The sequence below is a fragment of the Equus przewalskii genome, unplaced genomic scaffold, assembly GCF_037783145.1.
Source record: "Equus przewalskii isolate Varuska unplaced genomic scaffold, EquPr2 ChrUn-12, whole genome shotgun sequence".
Lineage (NCBI taxonomy): Eukaryota > Metazoa > Chordata > Mammalia > Perissodactyla > Equidae > Equus > Equus przewalskii.
Genome location: NW_027228749.1, coordinates 1,582,732 through 1,600,130, shown reverse-complemented (window position 1 = coordinate 1,600,130; position 17,399 = coordinate 1,582,732). Strand labels below are relative to the sequence as shown.

The 17,399-nt window shown below is 37.4% G+C and overlaps 1 protein-coding gene across 2 annotated transcripts in view; it reads right to left on the bottom strand.

Annotated features, from left to right (window-relative positions):
- Positions 1-10,233: 10,233 nt before the first annotated feature.
- Positions 10,234-17,399, bottom strand: part of FMO5 (flavin containing dimethylaniline monoxygenase 5) — a 39,293-nt gene continuing 32,127 nt past the window's right edge. For both annotated transcript variants that reach the window (XM_070607606.1, XM_070607605.1), the window contains exons 8-9: positions 13,577-13,649; positions 10,234-11,221 (exon numbers count right to left, since the gene is read on the bottom strand). In XM_070607606.1, the coding sequence (XP_070463707.1) occupies positions 10,876-11,221; positions 13,577-13,649 (419 nt within the window). In that variant the 3' untranslated portion in view covers positions 10,234-10,875. The remainder of the gene's footprint in view (positions 11,222-13,576; positions 13,650-17,399) is intronic.

Here is a 17,399-nt window from a genome sequence, read left to right as displayed (position 1 = left end):
ACCCTCGCCTGGCCTCAGGTTCCCCTGAAGCTTTTCTGTTCAGCATCTTTGGGATGCCCTACCGGGCCAGGTGGGTTCCTTTCGGGAATAAGAAAACAGACCTCCATCTGAAGGCAGAGGGAAGTCGTGGTAATTGCTCGGGGTTAAAACTAAGTGCCGTGGGGCAGGGAAGAAGGAGTAATTAAGAGATAAATCTTGACAAATTAGTAAAATATTAGTCTAAGGAGAAGACGGAGAAAGCTCTTCCAGACTAAGAAACAGCATATGCAATGAGCAATCCCAAAAGAAATAAAATTAAAGAAAGAGAGCAACAACAAAACCATCAGAAGGAACGCTAAATGCAGAAAAGGGCAAAGACAGTCCTCGCGTTGGGACAGATCCAGTTTTTTACGGATAATTAATGGAAGTTCTATGGTAATTAATAATTCTTACTTTGTAATAGACATAATTATATGCATGTCTCATTTCCTACTAGAAACCTTTGTCGCTCAACATGTGTTACACAAACCGGCAGCGTTGGCTTGACCTGGGAGCTTTTTAGAAATGCAGAATCTGAGACCCCATTCTGCAGAATCATAGTCTGCATTTTAACAAGATCCCCAGAGGAATGTGTGTACACATCGAAGTGTAAGGAACTGCTTTGACAACTGGCAGAGAACAGATCTAGATTTGATTCCTCTTCATATTGTGCACGCACCTTGTACAGAGGAAGCTTTTAATAAACGTTTGCTGATATTATGTTAAGCGAAATAAGCCAGTCAGAGAAAGACGAACTCTATATGACTCCACTCATAGGTGGAAGTTAGTATATTGATAAGGAGATCTGATCGGTGGTTACCAGGGAAAAGGGGGGGTGGGGGGAGGGCACAAAGGGGGAAGTGGTGTACCCACAACATGACTAACAAAAATGTACAACTGAAATCTCACAAGGTTGTAATCTATCATAACATTAATAAAATAAAATAAAATAAAATAAACGTTTGCTGAATGAGGGGTACATGAATACTGTTTACTACATTTCTAACAAGCTATGCCACTTAGCCTTAAACACACCAGTGATGGGGAAACTCACATCACGCAAGGCCACCCTTTCTGAATGGGCCACTGTATTTGTTGAAAAGTTCATTTTACATTAAATTAAAAATCCATCCACTTAAGTTCAACAAATCCACTGTTCCTTCTTTTGTCTTTCCTCTGCCCCTAATAAACTCAGTTATTCTCTGGCTCCTAACCAAAGATAGTGTGCAGAAAAAAGGTACAGTAGTCACCCCTTATGCGTGGTTTCGCTTTCCACGGTTTCAGTTGCCCAGGTCAACCATGGTCCAAAAATATTAAATGGAAAGTTCCGCAAATAATACTGCATAAGTTTTAAATTGCATCATTCTGAGTAGCATGGTGAAATCCTCTGCTGTCTGGCTCCCTCTCACCTGGGATGTGAATCATCCTTTTGTCCAGCTTATGCACGCTGTATACGCTACCTGTTAGTCACTTAGTGGCCCTCTTGCTTATGAGATGGACTGTCAGGATATCACAGTGCTTGTGTTCAGGGAACCTTATTTTGCTTATAATGGCCCCAAAGTGGGAGAGTAGCGATGCTGGCAATTCAGATATGCCAGACTGAAGTCGTAAAGTGCTTCCTTTAAGTGAAAAGGTGAAAGTTCTCAACTTACAAAGGAAATTAAAAAAATCATATGCTGAGGTTGCTAAAATCTATGGTAACTTTCATTACAGTATATTATTATAATTTTTCTATTTTATTATTAGTTGTTCATCTCTTGCTGTGCCTAATTTATAAATTAAGTTTTATTATAGGTAAGTATATATAGGACAAAACATAGTATATATAGAGTTCGGTACTGTCTCTGGTTTCAGGCATCCACTGGGGGTCTTGGAACGTATGCCCTACGGATAAGGAGACTACTGTACGTTTTTACTGCAACCTTTTGGTCATCCCTCCAAAATCTTAACTGTCTGGTTACCTGCTATTTGATTACCCCTCCTCTCAACTCCCTGCACCCCCAGTTCCTTTTATCTTTTCCATAGGACTCTGAAGCAAGGCCCCTGAAGGAATAATATATTATGCCTTCACCTGTGTGCTGTTCAACATTCCATCCCGAGGATGGTTTCTCCATGCCAAATAATATGTCCCTGATATGTATGTCCTTACAGTAGTCAAATCAGCATAGGAGAGGCAAACCAAGTATTGTATTAACCAATGGAGAACATTAAGAAGAGAAACTTTTTGTAGAGATAAATCAAATGGGTTTTTGGATAATCTGCTTTGCGGGATTATCCATGACACTGTTCTGCTCCAATAGTATTTGTAAGTCAGTCAGCAGTTAACAATAAAATTGCATATTGCATGTTTTAGACACAGGATAAAAGTAATCTGACATTGTAGGAAGCATTAATTGCTTCTCCGTAGTCCCAAGTTTTTTAATTTTTTTTTCTTAGATTCAGGAATGACTAGGTAGACAGACAAGATCTCTTAACCAATACCAGTATAATTTCTCCCTATAGTTTCATTGCTGTTGCCCCAATGTTCCATCTTTCCTTCCAGAGAGAAAGAAAAGAAAGAGGTAATAGCCACAGTAATTGTTGGGAGTTCTCTTGATGTTAGCGTTATCTCAGACGTCATTGCCACTGGCTTCCTCAGATCAGCCATTCTGCCTGATAGAGGAAAACAACAGAGAGCACCAGAGCCTCACAGAACAGTTAGCTTCTGTGCACACTGCTAAATGTATCCTACTTCCTCTGAGACGTAAGGATATGGGAATGGGGAAAGAGTATATTGATTTTACAGAACCGGATGACAGGTTAGATTGGGCATCTGGAGGTTTACATTCCCATCTCCACTCCCCAGATTCCATCCCCATTTGCCATCAGGGATGGGTATGGCATCTCATCTTGGTGTTTTCCATTTCAAAAAACAATCAGATCTTTTTTATGAAGTTAAACATGCACTTAACATGCAGGTTAGTAATTCCGCTCCTAGGTATTTATTCAAGTGAAATAAAGACAAGTTCACACAAAAACCTGTACACAAGTGTTTATTTGTACAGAACATATGTGGCTTTATTCCTATTCACCCCAAAATGCACACAACACAAATGTCCTTCCCCTGGCGAATCAATAAATAAAATATAGCCATAAATTAAATACTAAGCAATAAAAAGGATTAAACTCTTGATACACTCAATAGTATGGATGAATCTCAAATGCATTATGGGAAGTGAAAAAAGCTGGACTGTATTTACATGACATTCTCAAAAAATCAAGACTTAGGGTCAGAAAACAGATGAGTGCTTTCCAGGTGTTGAGGGTGGGAGGAGGGGTTGACTACAAAGGGACAGGAAGGAATGCTGGAGGGGTCATGGAACAATTCTATACCTTCATTGTAGTGGTGTTATGTGTCTGTCAAAACTTACAGAACTGTATACTGAAAAGGGTAAGTTTTATTGCATGAAAATTATATGTCAATAAAAAAATTAAAGCTATTTAATACTATTTTAAAAATCAACTTTAGCAAGAGGAAAGATGCAAGTTTATAGACAAAAAAGACTACTCAATCATTGCAGAAACTTTTTAAAAACAAATACCATTGATTTAATTTTTAATTTTTTCTACCTTTATTGAGGTACAATTGAAAATAAAATTATATATATTTAAAGTGTACAATGTGATGATTTGATATACATAAACATTGTGAAATGATTGCTACAATCAAATTAATAACACATTATTTCATATAGTTACCTTTTTGTGTGTGTATGATGAAAATGCTTAAGATTTACTCTCTTAGCAAATATAGTATATAATACAGTATTATTAACTGTAGTCACCGTGCTGTACATTAGATCCTCAGAACTTATTCATCTTATAACTGAAAGTTTATACCCTTTGACCAACATTTCCCCATTTCCCCCACCTCCCAACCCCCAGCAAACACCATTCAATGCTGTTTCTCTGAGTTCTACTTTTTTTTAGATTCCACATATAAGTGATAGCATACAGTATTTGTCTTTCTTTGTCTGACTTATTTCACTTAGCGTAATGCCCTCAAGATCCATCCATGATGTCTCAAATGGCAGGATTTTCTTCTTTCTCGTGGCTGAATAATATTTGATTGTGTATATATACCATATCTTCTTTATCCATCCATCCGTAGACAGACACTAAGGTTGTTTTCATCTCTTGGATATTGTGAATAATGCTGCAATAAATATGAGAGTGCAGAAATCTCTTCAAGATCCTGATTTCATTTCCTTTGGATAAATACCCAGAAGTGAGGTTGCTGGACCATATGATAATTCTATTTTTAGTTTTTTGAGGAATCTCCATACTGTTTTCCATAGTGACTTACAATTTGTATTCCTACCAAGAGTGACAAGGGGTTCCCTTTTCACTGCATCCTCACGAATACTTGTCTTTTTGATAATAGCCATTCTGATGGGCTTGAGGTGATATCTCTTTGTGGTTTTGACTTGTATTTCCCTAATGAATAGTGATGTTGAGCATCTTTTCATGTGTCTCTTGGCCATCTGTATGTCTTCTTTGGAAAAATGCCTATTCAGATGCCCCACCCATTTAAAATCAGATTGTTTGTTTTTTTGGTATTGAGTTCCATGAGTTCTTTATATATTGTGGATGTTAACTCCTTATCAGATATACAATTTGCACATATTTTCTCCCATTCAGTAGGTTGGCTTTTCATTTTGTTGATTGTTTCATTTGCTGTGCAGAAGCTTTTTAGCTTGATGTAGTCCCATTTGTTTATTTTTGCTTTTGTTGCCCTTACCTTTGAAGTCAGGTCCAAAAAAGCATCACCAAGACCACTGTCAAGGAGCTTACTGCCTATATTTTCTTCTAGGAGTTTTATGGTTTCAGGTCTTACGTTCAAGTCTTTAATACATTTTGAAGAAATTTCTATGTATGGTATAAGATAGTGGTCCTGTTTCATTCTTTTGCATGTGGCTGTTCAGTTTTCTCAACACAATTTATTGAAGAGACTGTCCTTTACCCATTATATATTCCTGCCTCCTTTGTCGTAAATTAATTGATCACATATGTATGGGTTTATTTCTGGGCTCTATTCTGTTCCATTGATCTGTATGTCTGTTTTTATGTCAGTACCATAATATTTGGTTACTGTAGCTTTGTAATGTGGTTTGAAATCAGGGAATGTGATGCCTCCAGCTTTATTCTTTTTTCTCAAGATTGCTTTGGCTATTCAGGGTCTTTTGTGATTCCATACAAATTTTAGGATTGTTTGTTATATTTCTGTGAAAAATACCAATGGAATTTTGAGAGAGATTGCATTGAATCTGTAGATTGCTTTGGGTAATATAGACATTTTAACAATATTAATTTTTCCAATTCATGAGCATGGAATATCTTTCCATTTATTTGTTATTGTTCCATTTATTTATTATTCTTCAATTTCTTTCATCAGTGTCTTATAGTTTTCAGTGTACAAGTCTTTCACCTCCTTGGTTAAGTTTATTCCTAGTTATTTTATTCTTTTTGATGCAGCTGTAAACGGGATTGTTTTCTTAATTTCTCTTTCTGATAGTTTGTTGTTGGTATATAAAAACACAACAGATTTTTGTATATTGAATTCATTTTTAGTGCTAACAGTTTTTTGCTGGAGTCTTTAGGGTTTCCTCTATATAAAACCATATCATCCACAAATAGTGATAGTTTTACTTCTTCCTTTTCAATTTGGATGCCTTTTATTTCTTTTTCCTGACTAATTGCTCTGGCTACGACTGTGTACCATACTGCTTTGATTACTATAACTTTGTAATATAGTTTGAAATGAGGAAGTGTAATTCTTCCAGCTTTGTTCTTTTTTCTCAAGATTTCTTCGGCTATTCAGGATCTTTTGTGGTTTCTTATTTTTTATTTTTTTTAATAGTTTTTATACAGGCTGAGAAGTAGTAGTGAAGTTCTTACATTCTGCCCACCCAAAGGAACAGGGACAAAATGCAAGGGTCCAGAATTTTCCCCACGTATTATCATAATTCTGTCTTTCAGATTCCAAAGGATTTGGATATGACTTGTATCATGTTATCCTCAAAACCACGCTGTGAGGGTAGGACGAACAGATGATCATATCTCATTTTATAAATGAGGCTTAGCTTAAATATTTAACCAGTATTTCCTGAAATGATATGTATAGTCCATTTATTTTAACAAACCTTAATGGCAGACCTGGTACTTGCTGGGCCCTTGCTGAGCAGCCCCTGCTCTGGAGTTGCTCACAACCTTGAAATCTCCAAGGAAACCACTAGAACTCCAAATAGGTATGACCCCAAACCCAACGTGTAGACACATAAGTGTCTATAGTGACACTTATAACCAAACATTCACTGAAAATGTCTTTCTCCAAAATTATAGACTTACAAAATGAAGTGAGATTGGCAGGTAGCACTGACGGCCCGCTTAGGTTTAGTCATCATGAATTTAAGATGTTAAGTCAGCATAGTGGTATTTTTCTCTTGCCATATTAGCTGTTTTAGTGCAGGCATATAACCAAAGGTGAAGTTTAGCCAAGCAAGTGTGGGGGGTGGGGCAAAGAAGTTGAGAATGCGTAGTAGGGTGTGATTATAACGTTAGACCATGGATTTTAAACCAGGTGTTCTAGGAAGCAAAGACAGAGCAGGTTGACGGAATGCCCAGTGGAGCCAAAGAACTGTTGGAGTTGGAATGAATGAGCTGAAAAGATGAGATGGTTTTGGAGAGTGGGATGCTTGAAGTTGAGATTTTTGGTGGTGGTGGAGTTATCGGTAATGACAATGTCTTAGATATGACCATGGGTGTAGGTAGATAAGGTGACGTAGATCATTAAATCACTGGAGTGAGAAGGTCATTGAACAAAGGTGGCAGAGAGTGTTAGAGGTCTACCTCAATACTCATAGTCATTCTCCCTTCCTCCTTAATAACAGAACCTTGATTTTTACCTGGCCACATTGCCTCTCTGTATAAAGACACATTTCTTAGCCTCCCTGATAGCTAGATGTCTGTGACTAAGTTCTTCTAATGAGATCTAAATGGAAGTATTATACGGAACTTCTAGTAAGTCTCCTTAAAAGAAAAGGGGTGTGCCTTTCTTCTACATTTCTCTTTCCTTCTGTGTAAAATGTCCATATAACAGCTAGAGCTCCAGCAGCCATCTTGGACTGTGAGGTAGAAGCCACATTCTGATAGTGGGGCAGAAAGAGAAGCTATTATACCATCTCAGGACTATCTTCCTCTGGATTTTTTAATATGACAGGGAAATAAACTTCAGTTTTGTTTAAGCCATTGTTACTGTGGGTTTTTCTACTGCATGCAGCTGAACCTAATTCTAACTAATAAGTTGGATTGGTGAAAGTATTATCTACATAGATGTTAAAATCAACTATAGAAGTAGTTATTTATATAGAGAGAGAGGCAGAGAGCCTGGTGCTAAAACCTTCACTGAATGAAGAGTAAACAGGAGGTCTGTAAATAACTTCAAACAGGAGAGGTAGTGGGTGCTTCAAAGAAGACGGGAAATTTGAGAAAGCAGGGAGAAACAGCAATGAGGATCAAAGCAGCAGTGAGGATCAAGGCAGACATTTACCTGACCTTCTTTCCTGTGTTAAGATACTGACTTTTTAAATCTTGTGTTTGATTGAGGAAATAAACTATAGACAGGACATATCATTTTTGTTTCAAACCAAACAGAACATTAGAGATGACATACTGACTCAGATCGATGATGTATTCCAGAATTTATTCTAGAATAACATGCTTGCCCCACAGACATTTCAAAATGTTAAGCACTCCTTAATCACTTTTTATAAAAGTATTATTCACTATTATTTATTTTTATTAAGGTATATTCATTATTTTATTTAGTCCTTTAAAAACTCATTCATATTCTTACCTCCCATGTTGAATTGATTCATTCAATTGATCATTAATTTACTGAGGTCTTACTATGTTTTAGGCAGCACTAGGAACATATAGATTAATTACAAAGTATCTTCCTCCAAGAAATTTACTAGTTTGAGGAGGAAACAGGTGAGAGAACCAATTGATATTATATAGAGTGACAAAGATATTCACCAAATATAATTAAGCAGTATACCAGGTGCAATGAAAGCACAAAAGAAAGTCACATATTTCATACTGGGGATCAGGAACAGATTCCTGGAAGATAACAGATGAAGTGAATCTTGAGGGCGAAATAGGTACTAGCCAGCTGGGCAAGTGGAGAATTCACCAAGAGGAGGATACAGCATGAGAATATGTATAGAAGCATGGGAAAACCCAGCACTTCGGAAAATTCCGAGTAGTCAGTCTAGAGGATGTTTATATACTATTTTATGTTGTATTACTATTGCCAAACGTAACAGGGCACAGACCCAGTATTAAGTAAAACGATCTCATTTATGAATGTACTTGCCATTAATATACCATAAATTTTGCTAGCGGAGACTATAGGTTCAATATGTTCAGCTACAAGAAAGAACTTATGCAAGTGATTTTAAGGTATGTCTTTTGACCTTGTATCACCATTTTCTCCACTCTATAGTTGTAGTCTATACATATTCAGCAGAGGAAACAAAATTACTTTAGTAAATTATATTATGCTGTATTAGAACAATTTAATTTGTAGAGTAATCAAGGGAAAACATGGTAATTTAAATGAATGGCCCATCCAATATTCTTCCTCCACTGAGAAAATTCCAGTAGATTGTGGTTCTGGGTCAAATCCTGAACCAAAAGAATACATTCATTTTTTTTAATTTTTAAATTTTAGAATAGTTTTAGATTTAAAAAAAGTTGCAAAGATAGTACAGAGTTCCCATATACCCCACATCCAATTTCATTTATTGTTAACATCTTACATGAGTGTAGTACATTTGTCACAACTAATAAACCAATATTGGTACATTGTTATTAACCCAAATCCATAGTTTATTACTATTTCTTTAATTTTTACTTAATTTTATATAATTTTGTGTATGTACTTAATTTTACGTTCCAGGATCCCATCCAGGATACATTACATTTAGACATCGGGTCTCCTTAGACTCCTCTATACTATGAGAATTTCTCAGACTTTTCTTGTTTTTGATGATTTTGACAGTTTTGAGATGGTCAGGTATTTTGTAAGATATTCCTGAACTTGGGTCTGTCTGATGTTTTTCTTATGGTTAGATAGGGTTATGGTTTTTGGGAGGAGGACCACAAAGGTAATATGCCCTTCTCATCACGCCATATCAAGGGTACATACTACCAGCGTGACTTCACTGTTAATGTTAATCTTGGTCACCTAGCTGGGGTAGTGTTTGTCAGATTTCTCTGCTGTGAAGTTATTTTTCCCCCTTTCCATACTGTTCTCTTTGGAAGGAAATCATTCTACATAACTTACACTTAAGGAGTGAGGAGTTATGCTCCATCTCCTTGAGGGCAGAGTATCTACATAAATTGTTTGGGATTCTTCTGTATGGGAGGTTTGTCTATTCTACCCCACTTATTAATTTATTCAATAATTTATTTATATCAGTATGGATTCATGAGTATTTTTTATACTTTATGTTATAATCCAATACTAGATTATTTTATTGCTCAAGTTATTCCGGCTTTGGCCATTGGGACCGCTTTCAGTTGGCTCCTGTGTCCCTTTGACATACCCCCAACAGTTTGCTTTTTGAAACTTCCTTACTTTCTGGCATTAAAGAATGCATCTTTTTGTATAATATAATTGGGAAAATGTTATAACCTTGTAATATGATAAATAAATGAAAAGCAATAGGATATATTGGAGTATATGAGGAAGTCGTTTGGGTTAAAACTAATTTGACCTGTCCTTGTTTTTCGAAAAGGGCTTGGCATGGCTTGTTGAGCACGCATTGTTTATCTCCTTTAAATATTTACTATGTCCCAAAGACAAGAACAAGGCCCTTAAAGATAAGGATGTAATTTCCCCTACATTGGCATTTCTTTAAGGATAAGCATCTCTCCCTAAAATAAGGATTAATTGCACTCACCTTGTGACCATCGACCTGCTGTGTTCACCGAATTGCTGTGCTGGCAAAGCAATCTCATGACTATTGTAAAAGGGACATACCTATTGTATGTGATACATGCTCTTTGTTCCAAGACAGTATATAAGCACTCTGTACACCCCACTTGTTTGTGAAGGAAGGCAGGCTCCAGGCTAGTCCTCAGATCTGGTTCATAATAAACTCATTCCAATTTTGATTTACAGATTTATTATGGATTATTTGCATTGACAAATATAATTATAAAAGCAAGATATGGCAGATTGATCAGTATTAGTACACATTCATTAGTACCTAAGGCTTTGTATCTTGAGTTGTTTTAAGTTCAATTTCCTATTCACATCTTAATTATATAGCTTGGTTTAGAAGTTAACCAATGATTTTTTTGTAACTTTGCATATTATAAGTAGAATGAGAGAGTCAATGAATTTAGAAGCAGAGTTACATGGAGTCATCCATTTCTTTTACAGATATTGACTTATGTCCTCCACCATAATATTTGATAATTGAGAGCAAACATTTATTAAGCACCTACCACATGTCAAGAACTCTGCTAAGGACATACAAAGATGACTGAAAGGGTACCTGAGCTCACAGTCCAGGCATTGCTGGAAGGAAAAAGTGATAAGTCCTAAGAGGAAGGACAGTAAGTCCATATGAATGAAAAGCTGGGATTTCACTGTAGGGAAAAGAGGAAAGAAGATTAATGCTTCAGAAAGAGAAATAAAAGTAGATTTCTGAGCAATGTGAAGCTGAGAGTTCAATTTCATCAGATTCTGAAGGCATCTCTAGATGCAGCTTCCCAAAGAAAACTAGGGCAATGACAATGGGACAGCTAAAAATAGGTGATAATTATAGCAAAGAAAACAACAGCCAGCATGAGCCTGGCCATTGTTATTGTCGAAGTCATGGAACTTTTGCTTTCAATGACTCTTGTGTTCATAGGCTTCCTGATGCGATCTTCTGTGGTGAGGATAGCTTTTCGAGCTCCATTCCACTTTCCACGGCCCTGTAGACGATACTGGGCTGGAGTACAGGGTCCCAGTAATAATTGTAATGCCAATTTGGGGTCGGTGAAGGCCAGAGACAACAGATTAGGCTTGACACCCACCAGATCAGCAAGCTCTTCCATGGTATCCATATAGTCTCCTTGAATGGTATGACGTTGGCTCTCCACATACCTGAAGCAGAGAAGACAGAAGCCATGGCCCATCAACAACTCAATCAATCAATCAATCAGTTAATCAATGTTTTCTGAGTGCCTATTATTGGCTCAATATTGGGTTAGGAGCTGTGGAAAATAGGGAAGAAAGAAAGATATTGTCTCTATCCTTAAGGACCTTATCATCTACTGGAGGAGATAAGCTAGATTCACATGAAGGAGAGAAAAATATAAGACTTTTGTTAAATCGTGTGGTTTTAGAGTGCTTAATAGAAATGTAGAAGAGGGTAGTTAAAACAGAGCTATCACAAATCCTTGAAGGATGTGGAAGATAAAGATAAACTGAGAACAAAGGGGAAAGTTACAAGTCAGGGGAACAGCAGAGTGAAGGAATAAAGCAGGAATGAACATAGTATATCTGTGAGCACTACCTACCGTAGAGGAGGCATTTTGTGGAAAACAAGGCTGGCTGTAGAGAGGCAAATATAGCAGATCAGATACAGAGGACTCTGATGTTATCAGAGAGAAGCCACCACAAAAAGTCTCAAGTTTGGGATCATCAATTGTTTTCAGAAGACAGTGGTGGTGGGGTCCCTGGAGCAGGACATCCCAGGGCCAATGTTAATTTGGAATCCTGAAAGGAGTGGGGAGGATGACTTGTCCTACAGGAGGAAGTGGCCCTCCAAACAGACCCAGATGGAATGATTATACCAAGTGAAGATTTGAAGAGCTGAAAGGACTTTTTAGAGGAAAGATGTGGTAACAGTGATGCTGTGGACAGAGTGAGATTTAGCGAGCTAACGGGGGACTTTCTCTTTTTTACTTTCTATAATGAAAATAAAAGAAAGAACAGTGCGACAGAAAGGAAGTAAGAGAAAAGCCAAGTCAAGCTACTTGAGATTAGGTGTGCTTACTAAAGGAATCCAAAAACAAGGACAGGAAAATAATTATAGAAAATAAATTTGAGATAGAATTGATGAGATGGAATTCCAGAGGAACAGATAGATGGTCAATTAGGAATGTATTGAAATGGGACTAAAGTTTAGAAGAGAAGAGAAGACAGGAAAGAATTTGAGAGCTTTCCCGTATGGATGTTTTGTTGGCTCAAAGGTTTGTGGGCATGTATTTATCCTATAGTAGAGGATTGGGACCTATAGCATTCATGAAAGTTTCACAAGAGATTCACTAGTAGCTACCTGGTGGGGTTGTTACGAGGATTAAAGGAACTCATGCATATAAAACAGTGTGTGTACATAGTTGACCCTCAATAAAGGTTAAATTATATCCTTGGTGACCGCTCACAATCAGAAGATAGACAAAATAAGTCAAAGGAAAGAGAGGAGGGAAGTTGAAATAGGATAGTTTAGTGTCGGAAAAGCAAGGAAAGAAAGCACTCGAAGATGGAAGAGATGTGTAAAAGCCCCAAACTCAGTGCTGAGAAGAAGGAAAATGAAGTTGGTCATGGATGACCTTCAAGAGAGCAGTTTCAGAGGTAAGGATGGAAGTTAGAATGCAGGAGGGTGCTTAGGAGGGAGAAAAGGGTGAGAATTTAAAGCATACACTGTAGAATATTTATTGTAGAAGTTTGGCAGTGAAAAGAAGGAGAGCCCCGGCATAGGTATCAGGATTAAAAAAGAACTCTCTTTCTCCTCTCAGATAGGGGGGAGTTATGCTGGTATAGGCAATGAAGAAAACCACCTCTTTGGGCCTGGAATGATTGTGCCTCTGACTTTTCCACAAAAATTTAGGAATTACCATCAACTTGCATTTTGTCCAAATAAAAATCATCCAGTGAAGAAGCTCAAGTTCTGAAATTCGGACTGCTCAATTACAGTGTCCATCTAAGCACTAAGCCACTGGCTGATGTTACCACCTTCCCAAATCACATAGACTGTTCATACCACAAGCTGCTGTAACCTGAGTATGCTGTCATATGATGACAGCCAGCAAAGTGGGCTCTGTAGATTTGTAAATCTACCTACAGATTTGTAATTCAACCATATCTACCGTGCATTAATTCTTTGTCGCGTTTCCTTTCTCTGGAAGCTCTGCTAGCACATGAAGGAATCCTTTCAAAAACAATACACCTGGTTTTCTCTCCATGTGCTTTTTCCTACTTGGCTTTTCTTTTAAGCCCTAAACATAAGATTTTAGATTCTTTTCTTAAGCTTTTCTCTCCTTTCCCTTCCATATTCAAACTACTTGGTGCTCTTTCTTCATTCCATTGTCACAAACTATTATTTCCTTTTCCTTCAAAATATAATCTAAATCCTTAAGCTAACACGAGAAAGGTAAATACAGTACAATATTGCTCTCATTAAGAACTAAATAAGTAGAAAAATTAACCATATATCTTCCTGGGAGAATTTCTTACCTTTTTGCCATTTCCTCTTGAGCCTTAGCTATATCTTTCATCATCTCACTTTGTGAGGGCAATGTCTTTAGCCCTAAAGAGAAAAATCAAAATTTTAAGTGTAAAATTACCTCAGTAGGACAATAACCCTATTAACAATTACTATGCTAGGGAGAATTCAAAGAAATACAGGCTTGTTTTCTGTACTCAACAAGGTTATGCCTTCACCTGATCACATTACTCTACCACCCGCACCGTATAAGGATATCAACATCAGTAGCTTACTCTATTCTTCTTTGTCTTTGGGAGATATTTCTCCTGCTACCAACCAATAACTGCCTCCTCCCTAACATAGACTTTCATTTGGGAAATGAAATGAGGACATGATAAATGGCCTTAAAAGTATATGGAAAATGAGGTACAAAGTAAAGGGGCAGGGGGAAGGTGGGAGACACACCTGTACTTGTACTCTTAATAACAAAGAGGCTTTATACCACAGGGAGAAGGAAGTAAAAATAAACTCTCAGTCCCATTTGCCTAAAGTCCTATGGAAGATAAGCCTCATCTTCTAAAGTTTTTTATGTGGTGAGAGTGGCGGGGGGGGGGGGGGTGGTGGTAAGGGCAAGGGCAACTCATAATACACAATCTTGACAGATAAATTTAAGCACTAATGCACAAACAGTTCCAATAGTAGGAATTTAACACCAAGGACACGGCTAGACAAAGGTAGAATAGTATTTAAGTTGACATAACTATAAGCTTAAATGATGAGCTTTATGCCCAGATTTATAAGCACCATGCCATGTAGAAAATTTTAGCCACACCCAACCCTAGGGTGTTACTCCATAAAATTCTGGAATGTATAATTTTAGAATGGGAATATATCTTACCTAACATAAGCTTTCTCTCCATAAATACTCTAATCGAGTGGTTATCTCATTCCTCCTTAAACATCTCTGGTGATGAGAATCTCATTAACTTCTAAGGAGATTTAACTGTTTGGCTGCTCTAGTTGCTGAAGCATTATTCTTTTTATTGACCCCAATATCTGCCTCCATGCAACTTGCACCAGTAGACTTAGCTCTGCCTTCTGGAGCCAAGGAGTCTAACTTAACAAACACCAGCCCTTGAGACATTTGAAAACAACTGTCATAACTTCTTTAAGTCTTCTCATTATCAGCCTAAACACTCCTAGTTCCCCCATATAACAGGTTTCACACTCTCTGCTGTGTTGGTTGCCCTTCTCTGGGCACACTCTAGTCACTATTCTAGGGTGTCCCTCTTAAAATATGAGACTGAGAAATTCAACACTCAAAGCCTTCTGTGCTTTGCCATGTGTTTTCTCATTTTAGCCTTGGAACTCATTGCTTATATTCATAAGTCAATGAGGAAACACTGAAATGCTTCATTTGAGGTTAATCACAAATCTTGAGATGCTTGTGGAATACATTTTGAGAGCTGATTTCCAAATTATTTCTCATAGTACAACCATAACTTTTACTTCTATTAACTAGAAACATTATGCAGGAGAAGGTCTATTTCTTGCCTGTGAGAGGCAGCCAATCATTAAAAAAACAAACAAAAACCCCACTATAGATTCGATAGATAGATAGGAATATAGAAAGATATATACAATACTCTGTGATGCAGTTCTTTCTTAATTCATTAATACTGTTCTTGCAGTGTTTTCTTGTTCAGACACTTATTATTTTTACCATAGTTATTATGCCTCCTTCCTTATCCACCCCACCATATTACCAATTTAAATCAATGGCCACAGCACTTGAGCAGATTTTTTTCTTGCTTTCATCTCCAACATGCATTCCGTCACCAAATCCTTTCAAATTCACCAGTGAAATTTCATTCAAGTTTGTCTCCTCCTACTCTTTTATGTTGGCTTAAAGCCCTCAGCATGCTTTAATTGGAATTTTGTCATAGGCTCTTCATGGATCTACTTCCTGTTTCACTCCCCTCTAACACATCTTCTGAATTACAAATCTGATTTGACTCCCCCTCGCCCAATTAAAATCCTTCAATGGTTCTCTATTGCCTACAGTGAATGCAAACTTCTTGCAAGGCACCCAAGGATTTTTCTTGGTTTTGCCTCTATAAATATCTCTAGCTTCATTTTCTTTAGTTCCTATAACACTTTATCTTCCAGAATTCTGAACTACTTGCAGTTCTCAAAATTTGGCTTATTCTGTCACTTTTCTCTAACTTTGCATAAATATTACAGATTGTTCTCTTCTCTGTTATGGTCAAGATTTCCTAGTCCTTTTTGTAAACTCTTACTCATCCTTTACAATGGATTTGTAGTTGTAGGAAGAATTGGGTCCTTATTCCTCACTGTTCCCATAGCAACTCCTCTACAGTGCTATTGGAGCACTTGTTTAAGATATAGTAAATATTTGCTGAGTGAATGAACACATTAAGTGTCTGTTTACTTGTCTATCTTCCTTGCTTGACTCTGAGTTCCATAAAGACAGGAATTTTCTGCTTGGTCATATTTGCATCTCCAGCACCTAGCAGAAGGCCTGGCACATACTAAGAGGTCGGTAGATGTTAGCAGAAGAATGTCATTGAACAACAATGAGGAACTGAAGTTCAGAGATTTTCCAAGGGTCACAAGACAAAGTGGGAAAGAAGTGAGCCTGAGTTACAACTCTATGGAACTAGGTCTTTCAGTCTGCTTTCAGGCCTAAGGCAGTTTGTATCTATATAATCCTGACTTGTCCCTGTACATGTAAGTGTAAAAAGAGAAAAGAGATGTGGCTTCCATTCTGTTTTTCCAGTCCAGCCCCACTTTTTAACATGCCAGAAATTGGCTGAAGTAATTCATAAACTGAGATCCTCAGATAACAAGTTTCCACTGTAGAGTTTAGAACTTCATTTACCTCAGAAGCTAAACTGGCATTTGTTTGAATAGTTATTTATTAGATACCTCCCCTGTCCTAGGCACTAGTCTAGGCTTGGAATACAAAGACAAATAAGCATTATTCTCTTATTTAAAGAGCTTTCAGTTACTACTAAGGGAGAGAGGAGATATACGTAGGCTTTTTCTATACAAATAAGGAGTAAAAGGAGGGCATACCAAGCCAAGAGGATAGTGGAAGTGAAGGCACAGGGTACAAGAGTTCCTGCTGCGTTTGCTGCTTAGTGGGTTTATCATTCAAGGCATTTAGAAGATTGTAGGATGTATGGTAAAGACTATTGAAAGATGGGCCTGAAAAAGCAGCCTGCATCCAGTTTGTGGAGAAACTTGAATGCCATGTTATGACATAATGCCTTCTTGTGATCCAGATAATTGGTATAATTTCATATGGTTTTCAAGGAAAGAAAGCTGCCAAGTAAAAGCAAAACACTTCCGTTGGGTTTTGAGAGGGCAGCAAAAGATGCAAAGAAAAAAGAAAACTAAATTTCAGTTAAGGCAAGGAAGTGGGTTCAGTGTCTAGAAAGGGTGGAATATTTTCTTGACAAGAGAAGAGTAATTCCAGAGAACACAGGAAGAAGGAAAATGGGGCTTTGTAGAGAAAGGACCGACCAGGGAATTGGACAGACTGAGTTGTACAGGCATGAAAGAATGGAATAAACTATCTAATCCTAAGGGTTTAAAATTGGCCGAGAGAGGGTAGAATTCAGGGATGAGAAAGGCAAGAATTTTGTAGGTAGACAGGAGGGCTATGGGTAGAACCAAAAACTCAGGGTTCCTGTTGGAAGTTTGATAAAGATGTAGGGAACCTTCTGATGATTCCTTCCTTCTAGGTGTTAAAAAAAAAGCTGGAGGAATTAGTACTAGGCTTCTGCCAGCATAGGAGGCTGGGCTTTTTGTGCATTTCTCCTAAAA